The sequence below is a fragment of the Podarcis raffonei genome, chromosome 9, assembly GCF_027172205.1.
Source record: "Podarcis raffonei isolate rPodRaf1 chromosome 9, rPodRaf1.pri, whole genome shotgun sequence".
In the NCBI taxonomy this organism is placed as follows: Eukaryota; Metazoa; Chordata; class Lepidosauria; order Squamata; family Lacertidae; genus Podarcis; species Podarcis raffonei.
The window spans coordinates 6,150,715-6,174,409 of NC_070610.1; the positions used below are offsets into that span (position 1 = coordinate 6,150,715).

General features: G+C 47.8%; 1 protein-coding gene across 1 annotated transcript; it reads right to left on the reverse strand.

The window, feature by feature from the left end:
* Positions 1–1,624: 1,624 nt before the first annotated feature.
* On the reverse strand, positions 1,625–13,288 carry LOC128420896 (cytochrome P450 1A5-like). The gene is made up of 7 exons (XM_053402928.1): positions 13,167–13,288; positions 9,920–10,790; positions 9,136–9,247; positions 8,272–8,361; positions 7,902–8,025; positions 5,338–5,424; positions 1,625–2,473 (listed from the first exon to the last, which is right to left on the reverse strand). The coding sequence occupies exons 2-7, from the start codon at positions 10,751–10,753 to the stop codon at positions 2,167–2,169; spliced, it is 1,554 nt and encodes a 517-aa protein (XP_053258903.1). The 5' UTR covers positions 10,754–10,790; positions 13,167–13,288; the 3' UTR covers positions 1,625–2,166.
* Positions 13,289–23,695: the final 10,407 nt, after the last annotated feature.

Below are 23,695 nucleotides of genomic sequence, written 5' to 3' on the forward strand. Positions count from 1 at the left end.
AAATATGTGCTTACATTTTATAATACATGGAAGATGGATCTCTCTCAGGAGGTTATGGACTCTCCTTCCTTGGGGGTTTCTAAGCAGAGTTTGGATGGCCATCTGTCATGGATGCTTTTGCTGAGATTCCTACATTGCCGGGGTGGGGTGGGGTGGGGTGGTTGCACTACAAAGATATCGAATATAGTCGACAAATATAGTCACAGAGAGAGAGATAGTGGCCAGTCCCATGCTTTTGTTACCTGCACAGGTGAGGCCACGGCCATCCCTGGTCACGTGTAGAGGAAGTCTGTACCAGTCTAGGCCTTCCTTCCTTCCTCTTAACCCTAAATTTGTAGGTACTGCTGAGACACACCTGTGAGACACTAACCAGTGTGTTGCACCACAGTGATGCTTATGCAGAACCAAATATGATGTTTTACATCCTCAAGATACCACCTGCCCTCTGGGACGCTGTGGACCATTTGCATGCTCTCCAGAAACAATACTGAGAATGAGCGGCCTCCTCATTTATCCCTCCCTCCGCCTTCCCCTGCACTGCATCCTGAAGCTTTTGTCTCTTTGGGACAATCTGTGTGCAAAGACTGGTGGGAAAGACTGGTTTGGTGGTCCTCACCCAGAGGTCTTCTCCAAACTTTGCATGCAGGAAGAGGTTTCCTCTCTGCATCTTCCCAGTGTTATTTCCCAGCCCTAGTAAAAAAAACAAGCAACCCTACTCTTTTGTTTTCACTCTCTATTATTTTGCACCATATTAGTGCCCTCTGATTACTTGGCTCACCTAGCAAAGGGCTGTGTCTTCCAGAAGGGCGCAAGCTGAGGAAGGGAGTGGGTTGGGGTAGACACGTGTTTGTTTTTGTTTAAGAAATGTTTAATTTGCACCGTGATGAGTCATTTGGCTCTGAGCCCAGACAGCTTGCAATGCTTGCAATGGGGCAGACTGTGGCGCTGTTGGTTCAGCTTGGGAAACCTCACTCTGCAGGAGGCTGGGAGACAGTTTGGTGGCAATGCTGTATTTCTGGATTTCCTGCATCAAGCAGTGTGTTGGACAAGATGTGATTTTTGTCTCCTCTTAGTTAAAAAATAAATGCTCCAAAATTTTTTTGGCTCAGGGATGGAGAAACTCACACACTCCATATTTAATTATCCATTTTATGGAAACATACACATTGTTTCTAAAGTACTTCAGTCTAAAATATATATTTTGTAATGCTCTTTGTTACATCTTCCAAGCTGAGACCTCAGTCGCAAAAAAGCACAATATTCAAAGGAAAAAAATGAATTTTGATCTACACAGCAGCTACTGGAGTTGCAAAACCAGGCCTTTTTGCATTGGAACTCACAGAAGTCAACTTTTCTTACTCCCAAGTAAGTGCACATCGGATTGCTGCTTATAATGGGTGTGTTGGACAGACAATATGTCTGTTTGTTCAGTACAATGGGAAGTTATGATCTACACCAGGGGTAGGGATGGGTAGACCTGTCCATTTAAGTTTTTCTGCGTTTTTTAATTTCCAACCTGAATTTCCATTCTTCCTATTTCAACATTATATTGTGAACCGCCCTGTGATCATCAGGTGAAGGGTAGTATATAAATTTAATAAATAAAATAAAATAAGTAAATCAGTTTGCGATTAGATATACATTTAATTTATTGTGAAAACTCACCAACATTCTTGTGTGAATTTCTCCTGAAATGAACATTTCAGTGCATTTTCCCCAGTATAATTAATCTTTGCTTGCTTTTTTTTTAGTAATAGATGCAAGATGCCTCTGCACAGGCATGGTTCTAGGGCGGTTCATAACAAACTTTTTTTTTTTTAATGCCTGCTCCAAAGGTCTTATCTTACTACACTAGGGATTATATAGCTACAATATATCTGAAATTTCATGCATATCAGTTAATGTCTTGACCCTGCTCTGCTGAATTGAAATTTCAGCCTTCACGACATAGGAAAACGGCCAAGTAAACAGCTATTTTCATGGAGGAGGGTCAAGATATTGACTGATATGATAAAATTTCAGATATAGATATATAATCCCTAGTGTAGTGCGATAAGATATTTGGAGCAGGCATTTTCAGAAAAAAGTTTTTAATGAACTGCCCTAATGCACACATAGACAGATGTGTTCCTCCCCACCCCTTACACAGAGTTGTGTCTTTGCCGCTCACTCATGGCTACTCTGTGGGAAGCGCTGTTTTACTTGGAAGTGCTCGCATCGCTTGTACTTCATGGAGAGGCCATAGCGAGGGGTCATGTCCACCTTCACCCCATCCGGGATACTGAACTGCAGTTGCTGGAGCAAAGTGGCCAAGAAGAGGAAGACCTGCCACCGGGCAAGAGGCTCTCCAATGCACCTCCTCTTCCCCAGGCCAAATGCCAGGACCTTTTCACTCTTATCCCGGTTGATGCCCTTCCCGTTGGCAGTCAGGAATCGCTCTGGCTTAAAGGAGGAAGGGGATTCCCAAAGGGTTCTGGAAAAGGAACATTTTTTGAATGAATGAATGAGCATGCAAACTCCTTGCCTCAAGCAGGGATGAGAGAAAAATATCGATTCAGTTTGCATAAGGACACTCTGAAACAATACACTAGCTGAAACTTAGCCATCCTTTAACTCACACTTTCTGGAATTTTGTAACACAGTTCTCTGGCCAAGTAGAAAAATGCTTAAACTGGGGTAAAACGTGCCTGGGAATGCATATATTGGTGAGAATGATATATGCATGCATTATATTGGGAGGGAGTGTTTAGCAAAATTGTGTAGATCAGGCAAGATTTCATACAGATATGTGTCTACAAGGAGAAATTTGTTGAATTATTATCATGAGGACATTTTTAAAAAGATTTTTAAAGAAGATAACTGAAAGAAACTAAAATTGGACAATTCATCAATCCCTAATCTCATGTGCATCTATTTAATATTTCTCTGAACTGGGGTGTGGCGTGGCAGGGCAGGGTGATATGGCCCCGGGATCCTCATCCTGCCCTGCCTACCACTGGGGGGTCTCTGGGCCCCTCGCTCAGATGGCAAGCAGGTACAGATGGAAGGAGGCAGGCAAGGAATCACTCCAGTGTAGCCTGGCGCTCTTCTCCGCAGGCACTGGGGGGATTCACCTGCCAAGTGTCGACTGGCTGGGCTCTGCTGTACGTAGGCAGGCAGGCAGCACGGCTCAGCCCCATTTCTGTCTGGTGGTGAGGGCTGGGCTGGTACAGCAGACTTTGTTCAACTTCCGCGCCCGGGTGCCAGCAAACGCCACTGATCTGATGTGGCCAATGTGGTGCCCTCACCTCATCCTTGACCATTAGCTATGTTGGTTGGGACTAAATGGACATTGAATTCAGCAATACCTGGAGTACAACACAAGCCTCATTTTTTGTTTTAACAAGCTACTTGTGGTGGTTGTTGTTTTTGTTGTTGTTAATCATAATAAATAACATTCCTTGGGCCAGGGAGTAGCTTCACGATTGCCAGAGGGAGCAGCTAACCAGGACTCTCTCTCCTAGACTGGAAACAGGGAGAAGCACCTGCCCTTGAACTCAACATTTTGAGGAAGGTTGTTGTTATGTACTGAAGTTCTCACCCTGGGCCAGCAGGGGGATACTGTAGATAGTTTTCACTCAGGTCCACGTCAGTTATTTTAGGCGGGAAACCCTGGGTTGTTGTTGCTACAATGTTGACAGCCGGCTGCCTATAAAAGCAGGCCGGCTGAGCTGTTTGCTGTTCAGTTCTGTCCAGCTTACAAGTAAAGAGCTGCTCTGGAGAAATCGCTGTGTCGTCTGCTATGTTCGCCCACAACTTAACAGTTGTGATGTCTGTTCAAAAAGGCATAATGGTGAATCCAAAGCTGGTTCGCTGTTCAAGATACATTCTCTTACACACTGCCTCATCTCCACAGCAGTGTGAGATTTCAGGGGTCCAGGCTTACCCAGGGTCTGAGAATCCTTTGGAAATGAGGCACAGAGGAGTCTGTGGCATCTTTAGGGTATATGGTTTCATTTACACATATATACAACCTGCCCCTGGGTGGTGAGGCTGCAGAGCAGTCACATCCCAAGAGGGCCTTGTTTCGCCCACGGCTGCAGCCTCAGATTCCAAGAGACCCCAAACATCATGTGTGACCCTCTCTGCAGGATAAAACAGACAGACCGCCTTGTGCTTTGCCCCACCCCCTCCAGCTTGCAAAATCGACCCTTTTTTCTTTTTCGCTTAGCTCATCTCCCACTTCAATCCTGGATGCTTCCTCTCCCATCTCTGGTATGGTCTCAGCAGAGAGTATTTTGCCTTGTTGATGGCTTTCCTTGAGGGTTACCATATTTTTTGCTCTATAGGACGCACTTTTTCCCCTCCAAGAATGAAGGGGAAATGTGTGTGCGTCCTATGGAGCGAATGCAGGCTTTCGCTGAAGCCTGGAGAGCGAGAGGGGTCAGTGCGCACCGACCCCTCTCGCTCTCCAGGCTTCAGGAAGCTATCCGCAAGCCTTCGGAGCATGGCAGGAGTTCCCGCCGGGCTCTGAAGGCTTGCGGATAGCAGCCTGCAGCCTGAAGCCCGGGGAGCACAGCGCCAACTCCTGCTGCGTTCCCCGGGTTTCCCCTGCCTCAGCCCTGCAGCTAAAAACGAAGCCAAGACAGCGAGTGGAATCCACCCCGCTCGCTGTCTTGGCTTCTGCCAAAGCCACGTGCAGCCTCTCCTGGCTGGATAGGTTGTGCGTGGCTAAAGAGGAAGCCAAGACAGCGAGCGGGATCCATCCCGCTCGCTGTCTTGGCTTCTTTGCTCTTTGGGGCTGGGGGGGGGGAATAATTAATTTTTTCTTTATTTCCCCCCCTAAAAACTAGGTGCGCCCTATGGTCCGATGTGCCCTATGGAGCGAAAAATACGGTAATAACTGGCCATCATCTTCTTCTGTCTTCCTAATGACCCTCCCTCAGGGAGCTGGTCTGACTTGTAAACATAAACTAAGCCCAGGGATTTCCATCTTTAACACAGTTTAGTCAAACTTTGATCAATTCTAACTTTTACTGAATCCAAGAATTTTGGGTGACTTGCACTCACAAACTCTGGCACCCATAACCTATACCAGTATGTCTGTAACATATTCACACTTAAAATCAGGGATGGGGAACCTGCAGCCCTGGAGATGTTTTTGGATTCCAACTCACATCATCTCTGACCACTGGTTACACATGCTGGGACTTACGGGCGCTGGAGCCCAACAATATCTAGAGAGCACCCAATTCCCCATCCCTGCTTAAATGAGTGCTAAGGAACATGACTGATCGGTACAGTGAGCATGCACAAGGTGTGGGGAACATGTCTTCCCAAGGGTTGAGATACACTTACTCATCATGGTTGACTTGCCACTGGTTGACAAAGACACAGAGGTCCCTTGGGATGTAGTAGCCATTCAAAACGGTGTCTCTGGTTGTACTGAAATGGGAAATAAATGTATTCATTGGGAAAACCCCACAAGGGATGGAAGAGTGGAAGGAATGTCAAATGGAGGCTGTAGGAATGAAATGAACGCCATGCAATGGAGAAAGGGATGGCGATTAATAGGGCAGTTTCAGTTTTGGTCTTCTCCGACCCTGCCCATTTCCCCTCTGATCCCATCCGTTTGGTCCCCAGAAGGCACAAATCTGCCCCCACAGGCTGAAAAAAACCCTGCCCCCTGCTGCAGTGGCCAAGGTCAAGTCATGCAGAGAGCATTGTTGGCTGCCCACTCTCCACCTTAGAGCAGATTTATGCCACAAGGTGCCATAGGAAGGCACTGGACATAGTGAAAGATCCATCACATCCTGGTCACTGTCTCTTCGAGCTCCTGCCGTCGGGACGGAGATACAGGACGATGAAGACAAGAACGAGCCGTCTTAAGAACAGCTTCTTCTCCAGAGCGATTTCGGCCCTGAATGGGAAGCCTGGACTTTGAAAGTCATCTAATCTTCCTTGCTGTACTATACTGTATTGTTTAATTAGTGTTTTTATGGAGCAGCCAAGTAATTTCATTGTCCCCGAAGAGGGGGTAATGACAGTAAAGATATTATTATTATTATTATTATTATTATTATTATTATTATTATTATTATTATTTTAAAGGTAAAGGTAAAGGTACCCCTGCCCGTCTGGGCCAGTCTTGACAGACTCTAGGGTTGTGCGCTCATCTCACTCTATAGGCCGGGAGCCAGCGCTGTCCGAAGACACTTCCGGGTCACGTGGCCAGCGTGACAAAGCTACCCTGGCGAGGCAGAGCCGCACACGGAAACGCCGTTTACCTTCCCGCTAGTAAGCGGTCCCTATTTATCTACTTGCACCCGGGGGTGCTTTCGAACTGCTAGGTTGGCAGGCGCTGGGACCGAGCAACGGGAGCGCACCCCGCCGCGGGGATTCGAACCGCCGACCTTTCGATCAGCAAGCCCTAGGAGCTGAGGCTTTTACCCACAGCGCCACCCGCTATTATATTAGCCACCTGTAAAGACAAAACAAGAAGGAAGCCACTTCAACCATCCTAGGTTGCCATGCATTGTCCTTAAAGATTGACCAGTCTCAGACTAAGGTTACAGGGTTTTTTCAGTAAATCTGGGGACACTTTAAATGAATGAATGAAGGTTCGGGACATTGATGCTGCAGTGATAGCGGTGGCAAAGGGGCAGCCACTGCCTTGACCTCAACCACCACGGTTCCCCTTCCTCCGAGGCTCCTTTCTCCTTTCTCCATGAGCCTGGGCAGCCCCTGAGTTGTGGGTTCTTCGGTGGTGGTGGTGGTGGGGAAGCGGTGCACAGTGGGTCAGGCATGGAAGGCGGGCAGGGGGCAGGGATCCCTCAGCTGGGAAGGGAGGCTTCCCGTTGCCTAACTGAGAGATCCCTGCCCCCCCTGCTTGCACACAAGCTCTGATCGGCAGCATGAAGCCTCCCTTCACAGCTTGGTTGCTGGGGTCAAGGAAGGTGGAGGCAGCCCGGAAGCTGCATCTTTGAGCCCCTGCACCACCATCATGTGGGGACTTCTGAGCAGCTCCTGAAGCCAGCCAGAGCCAACTGCTCCGGGCTGCTGAGACTGCCGCTGCTGCGTTTCCTGGGGACATTAGATGAAATCCAGGGACATTCCAGGGATGGAATTTGTCCGGGGACTTATTCGCAAATCCAGGGACTGTCCCTGGGAAATGGGGACGTCTGGTAACCCTATCTCAGACATTTCTCTCCCTCATCATGAAGACCTGGAGTTTTCTTCATTTTTGAAAGGTGGAAACCTTGAAAATGCTGATAATTCCATACCAGATGACCCACCCCATGTAGAAAGGAAGGAAGGCACAAGCTGAGAGTGAGGCCCCTCATGGACATGAGCTGGGGAATTAGGATGGGTTTGTGTGGCGATCACACAGGGCCCCTGGACGTTTAACGGTCTATTGATCTCTGTGCCACCACTGTGCTCACTTCCCCACTGCCACCAACCCGTTACTCTCTGGTAAAACACTGAGTCCAGTCAGTTGTTAAAAGTGAACCAAAAAAACACAAGTTCATTTTACAAACATTAACAAGTTTATGGTTTCTCAGATAATATTCCTTTCAGTATCTTAACTTTAGTTTCTTTACCGGCCTATACCTTCCTAATACCTTCTGACTGATTATCTCAACTGTTTGACTGACTCCTCTTAACAAATTCTCTCACTCTCTCCCACCAGACTAGCCCAACCCACAGACTTATCCTCTGTCTCTTCTAACTCTAGACTGTCTTCTCAACAACTCTCACTAAAAAACCTCTGTGCTTAAACCTTATACATCTGCCCCCTGGGTTCCCATTGGTTAGTCATTTTACAATTAGTTAACCCTTTCGCTATGAACCCAGTAAGATGTCACACACATAGGAGGGCAAACCCGCAGTTTGCCTGTCTCTTTGGAAGGCTCAGGACTTACCAGTGAGGGATTGTGAAGGGCAGGAAGGAGGAGTGCCTGAACACCTCCAGGATGAAGGCTTCGGTGTAAGGCATCAGGGGACGGTCCGACAGCCGGGGCTTGCGCTCTCGGCCAATGCTCTCATCTACAGGTTAAGCATAAGAACATCAGAAGACTCCACTGGATCAGGCCAGTGGCCCGTCTAGTCCAGCCTCCTGTTCTCACAGGGCCCAACCAGATGCCCATTCTGCGAAACCAGCAAGCCTTTGTGGCTAGCAGCCCTTTCCTCCATGAATTTGTCTTTTAAAGCCATCCAGGTTAAAGAGGAGAGAAAGAAACTGGGATCCAGTCTGCAAAAGAGACGCGTGAATTATTATAAACAGAGTTTTACCTATTTCTTCCTGAATCTTCTTTTGGATTTCTGGATAGACAACAAGATACATGAGGCACCAGGACAAGGCTGTGGTCACTGTGTCAAACCCTGGGGGGGGGGGAACAGAGCAGTGTTTTTTAAAACGAAACAAAACACAAAAGCCTTTTTTTTTTTAAAAAAGTGAACCTCCTTTTTGAAAGGTGAATATAATTTTAGTCCGCATCAATTAAATAGTATCCAAGTCTCAATAGTTCCCATCTAAGTGAGTGTATATATAATTAGACATGCTGCTGAGAATGGGGACACATATCTGTATGTCTCCCAGATGTTCATAATACCAGAGCTCAGGTTCATCCAAAGCAGCAGACTGTGGGGAGATTCAAGACAGACCAAAGAGAATTGGGGAACTACCTTACAATTACAGTGGTACCTCGGGTTAAGAACTTAATTCCTTCTGGAGGTCCGTTCTTAACCTGAAACTGTTCTTAACCTGAGGTACCACTTTAGCTAATAGGGCCTCCCGCTGACGGCACACGATTTCTGTTCTCATCCTGAAGCAAAGTTCTTAACCCGAGGTACTATTTCTGGGTTAGCGGAGTATGTAACCTGAAGCATCTGTAACCCGAGGTACCACTATACTTGGTACTGGGAAACCAATTCATCACAGCTCAAGAATCCCTGACAGATGGTCATGCAACCTTCAAAGGAAACCTGTTCAATGGGTCTTATCATCAGAAAGATCTTCTGAATGTTTAGCTGGAACCTCCTTTCATGTCATTAGAACCCATTGGTTCTGAACCTCCCTCTGGAGCACAAGAAAGAACGAGATTGCTCCATCTTCCATGGGGAAGCCCTTCAGATATTTTCTCGAAACCTCCTTACCTGCCCCAAATAGGTCATTGATGAGGTTCACTACTTTTTCAGATGAGAGTTGAAGCTTTGCGTTTTCTTGGCTTTGGTCGATGAGGGAGTCTGTGATGTCCCGGATGCTGTCCTGGGAAGGAATAGAGACTCAGTTCACAATTATGGCAATTAGAAGCCAGTTCTTGGCTTCCCAGCTTTTTTTCTGGTGCTGCTCTTGTGATTTGACATCAAGGACAGCCTGTATTTGTTAAAACATGCATTTTCATTGGATTTTAATGGGTACACACTCTTAAAATGAAACTTCATCGAGGTTTTTCTAGTGTTGACTCCGGTTTTGTTTTGTTTTTTAACAACAACCAACCATGTGGTGGCCATCACATACAAGATGAAATGCAATCAGAAGGTGGAAGAAAAGTAACATGGAGGGCATAACATTTCATGGCCTATCTGGGAAGTCCTTATTTCAGGCATAGGCAAACTCGGCCCTCCAGATGTTTTGGGACTACAACTCCCATCATCCCTAGCTAGCAGGACCAGTGGTCAGGGATGATGGGAGTTGTAGTCCCAAAACATCTGGAGGGCCGAGTTTGCCTATGCCTGCCTTAGTCCATTATATAGGGAAGAGCCATAGCTCAGTGGTAGAAGATCTCCGGTTCAGTCCCCACAGGCATCTCTGGGAAGGGCTCGAAATATTTCCTGCCTGGAACCATGGAGAACCACTGCTGCCAGTCAGAATGGACAATGGTGAGCCTGAAGGACTTATAGCCCAACCTGGCATGAAGCAGTTCCCTGCATCCCTTACCTTGCTGAAGCTCTCATAGTGCTCTTGGACGATCTTCTGCAGGAAGGTAGTGAAGCGTTGGTTGATGGCCTTAAACCTCTGTATGCTGTTGCTCGGGAGGTACTGGAGGACAGGGATGTAGTCAGCCGGGTTGCCGGAGGATGCAAACTCCACAAAGTCCTCGCTCACATTCACTATGCTGAGCAGCTCCTCATCTTCATGACTGTAGCGCTTGCCAAAGCAAATGGCACTGATGACGTTGGCCACAGAGACCACCAGGTACCGGTAAGGGTCGAGGCTCTTCTTCTCCAGCATCACCTGCTGCAGTTTCATCACCAGGTAGGTGGCCTCTTTGGAGACGTGCTCTTCCAATAGGCAGGTGGAGGAGGAGTCAGGGCTGGGGGAAGCAGCGAAGCTTTTGAGGGCACTCTGGGCCAGTTTCCGATGCATCTGCCACACCTCCCCAGAGTCTGTGCTGAAAACCAGGCTGTTGCCTCCTGACACGAAGCGGGAGCTGAACAGGTCAGGACGGCCCATGAAGTCTCCTCCTTGCCTCACCAAGGCCTGCTTGATGGTCTCAAAGCCACTTAGCACTACCACCGGCCTCATGCCAATATGGATCTTCATCACATCTCCATACTTCTGGCTCATTTGTGTCAGACTCAAGTGGGGGTTCTGCCCCAGATCCAACATGTTGCCAATGAATGGGTAGCCCCATGGCCCTGGGAGACTCTTTAGGCCCTGTGGCACCGGCGTCCGGAGGGATTTGATAGTGATGAAGATCAGGCAGAAAACAGCAATGGCAATGAGGGCTTCTGCAGCCGAGATGGTGCCCAGGATTCCCATCAGCGACATGGTAAATGGGGGCAGGGTGGATGGGTAAGAAACCCTCCTGAAATGAGCCAAAGGACAGCCAAGGAGGCAGGGTTAGCGGGTGAAAGTCTGTGTTTGGCTTTGCTGAACTCAGAGAGTTGCAAGCAAAGAACCAAGTACTTGCAGATTAAGTTACATCGTGCAAGAGAGTGTGTTCAGAAAGGACTCATTCAGGTGTCCTACATGCCAGGAAACGAAATTCCTGCAGATCTGTTGTCTAAGGTTGTTAACAGAGAACAACTTAAGGTTTATGTACAGTGGTTGTAATTGGGTTGAACCACAGGTGAAACAGGTTACACGGAAAGGGGGAAGATGTGAGAATATTCCATTCCACCTTAAAAAGAACAGGTATGATTGTTGTGTGTCACATGCCTGTTCACCTTCCAGCACAGCCTGCTGGGAACTTCTGTTGTGTATAGCTTTTGCTTATGCTTCTTGCTTGGACACGAAAGGGGGAAGACATGTTTTTTCCTTTCTCCTGATGTATGCTGAATAATCTGCTTGTAAATACGTTTTACATATGCCTCTATCTGCCTTTCTGTTGTGAAGTTTGTTTACTCTGCTGGCTTGTGTGCTCAGCTTCTGAAAGGCTTCTGAAGCTCTGAGTCACAGTTTTGATGCAGAACCAAAGACTGGAGTTTGGCTGGCAACTGGCCGGTGGGCTGGAGCCAGCTGGGGGCCTGACCATTGACCAGTCTGGCTGAGGCTGATAGGACATGGAGTCCAAACACTCTTGGAGGGCCACAGTTTCCCCAGCTCCAGTCTATAGGGATGCTACTATGAGTAATACCAGTTTTCATGGTTGTTAAATCAAACTACCACTCCCTCGGAAGGTGGTGAACTCTCCCTCCTTAGAGGTTTTTAAAGCAGAGATTGGGTGGCCATCTGTCAGTGATGCTTTAGTTGAGATTCCTGCATTGCAGGGGCTGGACTAGATGACCATCGGGGTCCCTTCTAACTCTACAGTTCTATTATTCTAAAACGGCTAGATACCATGTATATGGAGGCAATGCATGACCTTCCTTAGTTGGGGCTGATTCATACGACCATTAAAAATGCATTTGCTATTATTTTTAATTTAACCACTGCTCCTTTCACAACGTCCTCCATCTGCTTCCTATTGTCTTGCCATTTTCAGTGTCTTTCTGCTTCTCTCTGTTCTCAGAGCTGATTGCCAATGACCTTTCATTACTGGTTGTCAATGAACTTGCAATAGTCAATAAAAACACATTCTCCATCTGCTATATATTTTGGAAAGTTCGAGGAAGTTGTTTGTTTGTTCTGCATCTGGACACTTCTTAAAGTATCATAACTGAATTTTGGATATTGGCCATTGAGATCAAGGAGCAGGTTTTTGCCTCTCTTTGGAGACAAGTGGATGCCAATTTGAATCAAGGTCGTGGGCTGAGCCTTTCACAACAGAGCTGGTTTTTTTATTTTGGGGTTGTTGTTTTTCGGTGTCTCAGAATTCCTGAGCAATGCCAGGTATGAGGCTGCTAGCCTATCATAAATGTTCTACATCATAGGAATAGAAATCTATTCTTTGACATTTTCATGGAGAAGCAGCAGAGACTGTACCACAGTCGCTAACATTAACCAGTTGTAGAAACTTTTCAAATGCCTGTCATAATCTACCAATCTTCCAAACTGCTTCCTTCTTTCCCCTTGTGGAGAGCGGGGAAACCTTCCCAGATCGCCCCCACCAGCAAAAGTGTGCCATAACTTATGGACAATCTTCTTAAACTTATTTTCTGGGGGATAGGCAGAGGAGTTCTCCTCCAGATTATTTTCTTACATGTATATCTCTACCTTCAGGTAGCCCTGAAGTTTTTAATGTTTGACGTTTTACTATGTTTTTATATACACTGTAAGCTGCCCAGAGCAGCTGGGGAAACCCAGCCAGATGGGCAGGATATAAATAATGATAATGATAATGATAATGATAACAATAATTCTGCCATACGACGCGACTCTGCAGTAAACTTCCAGGCTCTGGCCAGATCCAGTGTCAGCCCAACAATGGCCCCAGGTGCCTTCAGACTACATTTGGGAAAGATAACAGAGTCCACCCAGGCCCCATCTCTGCTTCTGCAGGTTTCCCCATATCCCATCCCTGCTACTTATGGTCAACATCCCCTTCCCTGCCTGGGAAGGGTACACTTTCCCAGCTGGGACCATCTCTATCCTATATCCCCTATACAACAACTAGCACACAGCAGACTTATAGTAAACAGGTAAAATGATACATTGCTATGCTACCTTATAATAGGATGATGCAGAAAAAGGCCTGCAGTGGAAATCTAGGCATGTTGACTTGGAGGTAAATCCCAGCATGTTTTCTGGGACTTGCCAGCAGGCAATCATGCAAACATTTACAGCTTAGCACAATACAGACCTGTGTAGCTCAGATGGGCGAAGGAACTGGAGTCTTGACCAGTACTGTAGCTAATCCAGTCAGGATTTTCTGTCTAGATCTCTCTCTTCCCCCAGTGGACATGCTGTGCTGAGCAGTTCCAGAGGTCATTTAATGCACTGCCCTCAGATTGGCCAATCCACGCCCTCTTCCGCTGGCCAAATCCACATCTTCCCAGCCAAGGCTGGACTAACAAACAGCTAGTATTGGAGGAAGCCCAACCCACTCCAGATTGTGGTGGAAGCAAAGAACATGTCCCATATCAGCCAGCCACAGCCTTGTTGATTGCCACAAGCACATTCCAAGTGTTCTTGAGTTGTTGCGGTTTTTGCCTTGTCTTGAGTTGTAATGCTGCATTGAATAAAATTGGATTTCATTTTTTTTAATCAAAGCAAGCTCTTGGTCATTGCAAGAGAAATTCACCAAACTAAAAAGACTTCTGCTTGTTGAAATGTATAGCTTGCACCAACTCAGCTCAGCAAATTGGAACAAAACAATGAATGGTATTAAACCAGGTTTTAGTAACCAGGTTTCAGAGTAAATCCATCAAAATCAATGGGCCGAAATTAGTCATGTTCATTGATTTCCGTGGGTCTACACTTAGTTGAATATCACCCAAATGCAACTGATTGACATTTCTGCAGTCTTCCTGCCTGAGCCCCAATGTCCAGCTACAAAGGGCAGAGGTTTCCCAGGACTTCGAAAGAGAGTAAAGCTGTCTAGTTTGAAGATAAAGAATCATACAAAGGAAGGTTAGGAGCCTTGAAGTTGCCCACCACCCCCAGTTAGCACTTCGACAGCAGACTGAGCAGACATGCAGGGGACTTGGCCAAAGCCCACCCCACCAGGAGAAAGAAGAGGTCTTGTGTTTCTGTTTGAATGGTGGTGATTATTTCTATGCATTTAACTTAGCATATGCACATGTTATGCAAGGCGAGAAGAGACAGGAGGGCAATCCAAACACGGGAAGGTCTGTTGCCTGGAAGATGGAGCAAGCTTGTTTTCTACTGCTCCCGCGGGGCGTATCCGAACCAGCTGATTCAAATGGCAAGAAAGGTGATTCCAGCTAAAGGTTAGGAAGAACATTTGAGGGTAAGAGTGATGGCTCTGACCTATAAAACCTTAAATGGCTCAGGAGCACAATACCTCAGGGACCGCCTCTCTCTTTATGAACCTACCTGGACCCTGAAATCATCTTCTGAGTCCCTTCTTCATGTGCCTCCTCCATGAGAGGTCCAGAGGGTGGCAACAGAAGAAAAGGCCTTTTCTGCAGTGGCTCCCTGTTTGTGGAATGCTCTCCCCAGGGAGGCTGATCTGGAATCTTTGTTACACCAGGTGAAAATGTTCCTCTTTAACCAAGCCTTTGGCTGCTCGAGATCTGATGCCCTTTTAAAATGTCTTATGGAAGGGGGGATAATTGGGTTGGTTTTGTTTTTACAGTGGTACCTCGGGTTAAGAAGTTAATTCGTTCCAGAGGTCCATTCTTAACCGGAAACGGTTCTTAACCTGAGGTGCACTTTCGCTAATGGGGCCTCTTGCTGCCGCTGCGCCGCTGGCACACAATTTCTGTTCTTATCCTGAGGCAAAGTTCTTAACCTGGAGCAACCACTTCCTGGTGAGCGGAGTTTGTAACCCAAAGCGTCTGTAACCTGAAGCGTCTGTATCCAGAGGTACCACTATATTATGTATTTTCTGTTTTTTTATGTTGTGATTTTATGTTGTGAACCGCCCTGAGTTCTACAGGTATATGGCGGAATAATAATAATAATAATAATAATAATAATAATAATAATAGCTGTTTGACAGTGGAATGAATTCTCTTGGATGGTGATGGACTCTTCTTCATTGGAAGGCTTTAAACAGAAGTTGGACATGCATCTGTCAGAGATTCTTGACCTGTGCTATTCCTGCATTGCAGGGGATTAGACTAAATGATCCTTTGGGATCCCTTCCAAATGTACATTTCTATGATATTTCTATGACATCTCTGTCCTTAGTTTCCTCTTGAGGGTGGAAGACAATGTGTTTGTGGCCGACTCATCTTTGAAAGGTGCTGAGGATTGGATTTTGATGGACCTGCATTGGAAAGGTGTCCACAGCTGGTCCCTAAGGTGTGCTGGGCAAGAGGAGTGGTGCTGAGCACCTTGGACAGGAAGTTCTCTTCCTCCAAAAGAACAAGAATACTGATATTGCCTGTGTGCACATAGGATTTCTTAGTCACCTTTAACCATAAGGTCCCAGGACAGGTTGCCATAAATTAATGACACAATTTATAATTAAAAAGAACTGGCAATATATACAACACCAAATAAATACAGTGGTATCTCGGGTTACATACGCTTCAGGTTACAGACTTCACTAACCCAGAAATAGTACCTTGGGTTAAGAACTTTGCTTCAGGATGAGAACAGAAATCGTGCAGTGGCAGTGGGAAGCCCCATTAGCCAAAGTGGTACCTCAGGTTAAGAACAGTTTCAGGTTAAGAACGGACCTCCAGAATGAATTAAGTTCTTAACCAGAGGTACCACTGTAGCTTAAAACAGAGAGTAAAGGTGGGTTGAAACACGTGTTCTGAGTGGCTTGTCCCCATTCATGGGGCAGAAGATGCTCGTTTTGAATAATAGAATTGTAGACTTGGAAGGGAGGCTAACAGCCATCTAGTCCAGCCCCCTGCAATGCAGGAATTTGGGTACCCTAGAAAGATAGAAAGTGTTCTTATAGTGAGCCAGACCATTGGTCCATCTAGTTTGCATTGCCAACTCTTGCAGACCCAACTGGAGGTGTCAGGGCTGAAACTGGAACGCTCTGTATGCAAAGCAGATGCTCTATTGCTGAGCTGCAGTCCCACCCATGTCTCTGTGTGACGCCAAACATGTGATGCGTTGGGTCACCTGGCAGGGCACCCACAGTGGAAATTTTGTGGGTGAGGCACCCAGCCCACCCACCCTGAGACGCTGGCTATGTTAAGGTTACCAGATTCGGCCCCCCCCCACCCATGAATCCAGGGACACTTTTCAACTTCAATGGATTTTGTATGGGGACTGGTTTGTAAATCCAGGGACTGTCCCCGGGAAACGGGGACGTCTGGTAACCTTATGTGGTTGGGGAATCACCAAGGCCTGTCCTGAGGCAAGGAGGAAGAAAGGGAAAGAAAGGCCAGTGTTGGTTCAAGCAGGTGATCAAACTCCAAAGTCCCTGGTCAGGAGCAGCACTGCAGCTTGCGACAGGTCAGGTCAAACTCTGGTTAAAGATTGTCCAGCTTTGCGTGAGAAGCTTTTTGGCTGAGCTTCCCATTGTGCCCTGGAGTCCAGCAGGCAAGAGGAATGTGGTGAAAGAAGAGGTCAAGGCAGAGGAGGCTGGGCTGGAAAGAGGGAGCAACCTTTGGGGTGAATCGTAGAATCACGGAACTTTAGAACTGGAAGGGATCCCAAGGGATCAACTAGCCCAACCCTCTGCAATGCAGGAATCACAAGTGAAAGTGACAGACAGTGGCGTCACATGGGGAGGGCCAGAGGGGCAGTGGCTCGGGGAGCATTTGTGGGGGGGGCACATTTTACTTCTTGATGCCCTGCCAGCCCCTGCACCCCTGCCCACCCGGGGCCCTTGGCAGGCACAGCAGCCACACACCTGAGGAGTGCACTCATGCTGTTTTGGCAGCATGTGTGAGAAGGATGAAGCAGACATGGACCCTTCCTTTTCAGGGCGCATGCGTGTTGCATTTTTTCATCTCCGCCAAGCTAAGCAGTTGGCTCCTTACCTTTCTTGCCCTGACCTAGCCACTGTGATCCACACGACGGTCACCTCCAGACTGGATTACTGTAACTTGCTCTACGTGGGGCTGCCCTTGAGACTGACCCAAAAACTCCAGCGGGCGCAGAATGCCGCGGCAAGACTCCTTACGGGGTCCTCGCTGTGGGATCACATTCACCCAGTGCTATACCAGCTGCACTGGCTCCCGGTGGAGTACAGGATCAGGTTTAAGGTGCTGGTTTTAACCTTCAAAGCCCTATACGGCCTAGGACCCTCGTACCCACGGGACCACCTCTCCTGGTATGTCCCACAGAGGAACTTCCGGTCTTCAAACAAAAACATCCTGAAGGTCCCAGGCCACAGAGAGGTTAGGCTGGCCTCAAATAGAGCCAGGGCTTTTTCGGCTGCGGCTCCGATCTGGTGGAACGCTCTGTCACAAGAGACTAGGGCCCTGCGGGACTTGACATCTTTCTGCAGGGCCTGCAAGAGAGAGCTGTTCCACCAGGCCTTTGGCCAGGGCACAACCTGACCCCCTCCTTTGGCAATCCTCACAGAGCCCAATGGTTGCCATTAATCTGATTTGAACTGATTTTAGAATGAACTGATTTTAGAATGTTGTATCATTTTACTGTTGTTAGCCACTCTGAGCCCAGCTTCGGCTGGGGAGGGCGGGATATAAATAAATTATTATTATTATTATTATTACTACTACTACTACTACTACTACTACTACTACTACTACGTCCTCCTCATGCAGCCTTGCAGCATCACAAAGTGGCACAGGACTGGAAGGCAGTTTGAGTGTGCCTTTTGGGCTCCTGCTTGTTGCATTTACCAAGGGCCGCAGGCAGGCAGGCAGGCAGGGACACAGCGCAGTCTTACTTAGCGGTGGCAGCAGGGGCTGGGCATGGGCTCCATTCACCTTCTGCGCCTCTGGGCCCGCACCATCCCAGGGGCACAAGCGCCCCCAGGCACCTGCCACGTGCGGTATGCAGCTGCTTACAGTGCGTGGTGTGGTGCAGCATGGCGTGCCAGGCGGGCCATTGTCCTGGCGCAAACATTTTCAAGGGCACAAGTTGGGTGAGGGATGCTTCCTCACCTCTGAATGTGTTTATTACATTGACGACCCAAACTACAACCCCTGTTTACCTAAAACGGCCATTCGTGTATGCGCAAGGAGGACGACCCAGATGCAAGAGCTCTGTGGGAAGGTGAGGTGAGGCACCTTCTTTGGGGGGCACCCCCTTGCCAGGCTGTTCCCACCTCTGCCTCCTCCTTTGCCCCAGTGTCCTGTGCTGCCCAGTCCTGGAGCCCCGCAAGCTCCGCCCAGGCTCCAGAGCTCAAGACAACGACCAAGACGACTCTCAAGGGGCATGCCAGCCCAGGCTCAGCGGGGAAGCCCTTGCTGCATGCAGGCTAGCAGGGTCTTCTCCTAAGACAGGTGTGTGTGTGTGTGTGTGTGTGTGTGTGTGTGTGTGTGAGAGAGAGAGAGAGAGAGAGAGAGAGAGAGAGAGAGAGCAGCCTGCAGCTGCCAACCCATGATATGCCACTGCTGACACATTGTTGTCTAACCTCTGCTTAAAAACCTCCTCTTTTTGGTAAACAAAAGAAGAATAAATAAATAATAGTTGCAATTGCATGCAAAAATGTGGATATTAGGAGACATGCGTGCCAAAAGGCATACAAATTTACATACTTTTTTTTTTTTACAAAAAATGAATTGGGGTGAACTGAGCTAAAGATTTGAAAAATGAGAAACGAGTTTGAGAGATGCATTGATTCATCCCTCTTTCCCCTGGTGCTGTTCCCATCGCCTTCCAATTAAGAACATAAGAAGAGCCTCCTGTATCAGGCCAACAGTCTAGCTAGTCCCACACTAACAAATTCTATAGTTTGACTCTGTGCTGCATGAAGAACTTCATTTTATCTGTTCTGAATCTCCCAATACTGAATCTTCCACTGAATTCATGGAAAAGGCAACTGTTTGAAGCAGGAAGTGTGCAGGGAAAATCCATGGGAGCTCTCTGCTTGCTTGTTTTGAACCCAGAAGCTTTCATGCCAGACTCTCCTCTGATTTCCTCCCGGCACACGGGATGTTGACACTCCTCAGATGACAAAGCAGAATCTGCCCTCTCCAGCTCAGGTTAACCATTGCCCAGGTTTGTGTGAGGAGCTTGTTGGATCGCTTTCAACCTCCTCTGCCATTACAAGCAGGGAGAGGGGAAACACAGGCAGATTTTGGGCACCACAGCTAGTTTGGCCACACTGGGCGCTGAACCTTGGGCAGGGATCAGCAAACCTTTTCAGCAGGGGGCCGGTCCACTGTCCCTCAGACTTTGTGGGGGGCCAGACTATATTTTTTTGGGGGGGATGAACGAATTCCTATGCCCCACAAATAACCCAGAGATGCATTTTAAATAAAAGAACACATTCTCCTCATGTAAAAACACCAGGCAGGCCCCACAAAGAACCCAGAGATGCATTTTACATAAAAGGACACATTCTACTCATGTAAAAACACACTGATTCCTGGACCATCCGCAGGCCAGATTTTGAAAGCGATTCAGCTGCATCCGGCCCCTGGGCCTTAGTTTGCATACCTAGCGGGTGCTGCAGAGAGCCACAACTATGACATAGTGAATTGAGCAGAACAGAAGGTGCGAAGGCAGGGGGAGCCAGATTCTGCATCTTGCACATGGCGCTGCTGAAATTTGAAAGAGCAAAGCCTGCCCCTGAGGGCACTGGTGGAGGAAGAGGTGTGGGGGGAGCGCACCGCCCCTGGCAGCGTGTTCCCAATAGGGTGCCATCACGGCTGCCCCCCCCCCGCCCATGCTTGGTGCCACGCCCCTGCAGGCGGTGTGCCCCACCCCCAGGACGCATGCCAGCCCCACCCCGCCTGCTCTCCGCCCCCCAGTGCTGAAGCATGAAGCTCCGCCACTGCCTGAGGAAAGGAGGTGAGAAGGCATGGAAGCCCCACTTTCTGGAACCATGTACAGTGTTGGCACCAGGGTTTGGGAGGCCTTTGTTTAATTATTTAATAAATTTATATACTGCCCCTTCATCCAAAGCTCTCAAGGTGGACCTTCCTCAGTGGGTCCACCACCACGCTGCCGTTGCCAGCTGCCAAACTCCTTATTCTGTTCCATCTTCCTCGTCACTTGCTTGCTTGGCAGGAAGCCCACAAGCCACTGGGCGTCACCATCTCTTCCTCCTCCTCCTCCTCTGCACCCTTGTCTTGGATTGAGTCTGAAGTGGGGAAATGGTTATGTCCATGATGATATACACAATCTAAATCCACATCCAGTGTTGAACAGAATAGGGTTAGTACATAGAATCCTAAAATTGTAGACTTGGGAGGTACGCCCAAGGATCATCTAGTACAATCCCCTGCAGTGCAGGAATTTCAACTAAAGCAGGCATCCCCAACCTTCGGCCCTCCAGATGTTTTGGACTACAATTCCCATCATGCCTGATCACTGGTCCTGTTAGCTAGGGATCATGGGAGTTGTAGGCCGAAACATCTGGAGGGCCACAGGCTGGGGATGCCTGAACTAAAACATCCCTGACAGATGGCCACCTGATCTCTGCTTAAAAACCTCCACCATCTTCCGAGGGAGTCTGTTCCACACTCAAACAGCTTTTACCACCTGCAGGTTCTTCCTAATGTTTTACCAGAATCTCCTTTCTTGTAACTTGAAGCCATTGGTTTGGGTTCTCCCCTTCGGAGCAGGAGAAAACAAGCTTGCTTCGTCTTCCACGTGGTAGCCCTTAACATATCTGAAGATGGCTATCATATCTCCTCTCAGTCTCCTCTTTCCCAGGTTAAACATACCTAACTCCCTCAACCATTCCACATAGGGCTTAGTTTCCAGACCCTCGATCATCTTGGTTGCCCTTCTCTGCACATGTTCCAGCTTGTCAACATCCTTCTTAAATTGTGGTGCCCAGAACTGAACACAGGACTCCAGCTGTGGTCTGACCAAGGCAGAATAGAGTGGTACCATTACCTCCCTTGATCTGGACACTATATTTCTGTGGATGCAGCCTGAAATAACATAGCTTTTTTGCTGCTGCATCACAGTGTTGACTCACACTCAGCTTATGGTCTACTAAGACCCGTAGACCCTTTTCACATGTATTCCTGGCAAGCCAAGTGTCCCCCATTCTATACTGGTGCATCTGGTTCTTCCTGCCTAAGTGTAGAGCTTTACATTTGTCCCTAATGAAATTCATTTTCTTGGTTTGGGCACGGTTCTCCCATCTTTTAAGGTCATTTTGAATCCTGATTCTGTCTTCTGTGGCGTTAGCTACCCTTGCCAGTTTGGTGTCCTCTGCAAATTGGTTGAGCATCCCCTCAATTCCTTCATCCAAGTCATTTATAAAGATGTTAAGGAGCAACAGGCCCCAGATAGAACCATGTGGCAGCGACTTGTCATCTTTTTCCAGGATGATGAGGAACCTTTAGTGAGCCCTCCTTGTAGCTGGTCAGTCAACCAGTTACAAATCCACCTCACAGTTACCTCAGCAGTGAGGAAGTGCTCTGGCATGAATGAAGAAGGGTCCTTCCAGAGCTTCCTGGAAGAGGAAAGAGAGACAGACCGTGATGGAAGGAACCTAGTTGGGGTTGAATTATTCATGTTTGATCCAATAGAATCACAGAAATTTAGAGTTGGAAAGAACCCAGGGGTCATCTAGTCCAACCCCCTGCAATGCAAGAATCTCAACTAGACCATACATGACAGATGGTCAGTACAATCAATGACCCTTGGGCTGGAGAGCTAAAGGGCAGCACACTCTGGCTTGTGCCGTTGGCCATGAAAATATATCTCAGTGGCTTACAACAGTATAAAAACATAAAAACCAAATAATAAATCACAAAAAGTTAAAAACAAGTTAACCATTAAAATTAAAAAACAAGCATCAATAGATCATTGCAGGAGGCTTTCAGCAGGCATTTAAACGTTGGTGCAGAAGATGCCCACTGAATCTCTAGTGGCAGAGGGTTCCACAGGACTGAGCCAGGGGCACTAAAGTCTCCATTTCTTGTTGTTGTCAAATGAGCCTCGCCAACTCAGGGAACGACCAAAGATATCAAGCAGGCACCTTTGTGGTGCTCCTTTTGGTGCCTGCTAAAAACATTCTTCTCGCGCAGAGAGGTCTGTCCAGATGCTTAGAGAGTCGGTGTGAGTTTTCTTCTTAGCATTTTAACTTTTTGTATGTTTTAAACAGTTACTGTAATTTTTTCTTAATAATTTTGTTGTCTTATCCTTTTTGTTAACTGCTTTGAGTGGTTGTAAATTTTATTTAAATATCTATATAATAGCAAGAATAATAATGAAGAATTGATGCTTTTGAATTATGGTGCTGGAGGAGACTCTTGAGAGTCCCATGGACTGCAAGAAGATCAAACCTCTCCATTCCGAAGGAAATCAGCCCTGAGTGCTCACTGGAAGGACAGACCCTGAAGCTTAGGCTCCAATACTTTGGCCACCTCATGAGAAGAGAAGACTCCCTGGAAAAGACCCTGATGTTGGGAAAGATGGAGGGCACAAGGAGAAGGGGATGACAGAGGATGAGATGGTTGGACAGTGTTCTCGAAGCTACCAGCATGAGTTTGACCAAACTGCGTGAGGCAGTGGAAGACAGGAGGGCCTGGCGTGCTCTGGTCCAGGGGGTCACAAAGAGGCGGACACGACTAAACGACTAAACAATGCTTGGAGGAGCGTCAATCTGGATGATACCTGTGGGCTCCTTCTAAATCTGGGATCCTGTGCATGTGAGGAAACTTGCTGAAACAGTCAGACCAGGTCCTTTGAAGAAGAAGAAGAAGAAGAGTTTGGATTTGATATGCCGCTTTATCACTACCCGAAGGAGTCTCAAAGCGGCTAATATTCTCCTTTTCCCTTCCTCCCCCACAACAAACACTCTCTGAGGTGAGTGGGGCTGAGAGACTTCAGAGAAGTGTGACTGGCCCAAGGTCACCCAGCAGCTGCAGGTGGAGGAGCGGAGACGCGAACCCGGTTCACCAGATTACGAGTCTACCTCTCTTAACCACTACACCACACTGGCTCTCAAAGTAATGGCCCAGCAAAGTAAAGAGTGAGCCCTGTTCCCCTTCTCCACCTGGCCAGGTCCTGTGTCACCCCAGGATGGGGGACGAGAAGCCAAGACAGCAGGCTGTGTGGGTTTTGGCTGTTGCTGGAAGCTGGAGACACTGAGACCTGCCTGCTCTGTGCTGGACCCAGAGCTGTGCCTCAGGGTTTTCCCCTGGTGCTATGAGCCCCTCCATCTTCTGCTCAGGAGGTACATATGTGAAAAATAAGTGCATATACCCCAAAGACACCACAGTCTCCACTGACCTTCCAAGGAAACTGAACCCTGGCTAAGCACCTGGAACATCTCTCACCGCTCAGAACAATCATAGTCATCACCATCTCCAGCGCCAACCATCTTGCAACTCTCTCATAAGGTTCGCTTGAGATGCCCACTAGGGGGCACTACTGTCAGCAGGACTCACCAGTGAGGAATTCTGAAATGCAGGTAAGAGGAACTTACCATCTAAGAGGCTTCCAATCTGACAGCCTGGGCATCCTCTCTCTGCCAATGGCTTGATCTGTGGGGCACAGAGGAGGAAGGAGGTGGGCTTGGAACCAAGCCGTGTAAGAATGGCTTTTCAAACAGCGATAGACGATCTCCTCAAGAGCCACAAGGACTCTCCAGCGTCTCCCGCCATTTGCAAGTGTAAATTGAATTATTTAATT

Coding starts and splice junctions, on each gene's coding strand:
- LOC128420896 (XM_053402928.1), bottom strand. CDS start 10,753: ATGTCGCTGATGGGAATCCTGGGCACCATCTCGGCTGCAGAAGCCCTC. Junction 9,248..9,919: donor ACTATGAGAGCTTCAGCAAG/GTAAGGGATGCA, acceptor ATTCCTTCCCAG/GACAGCATCCGGGACATCAC. Junction 2,474..5,337: donor TGGCAAGTCAACCATGATGA/GTAAGTGTATCT, acceptor TTCCTTTTCCAG/AACCCTTTGGGAATCCCCTT.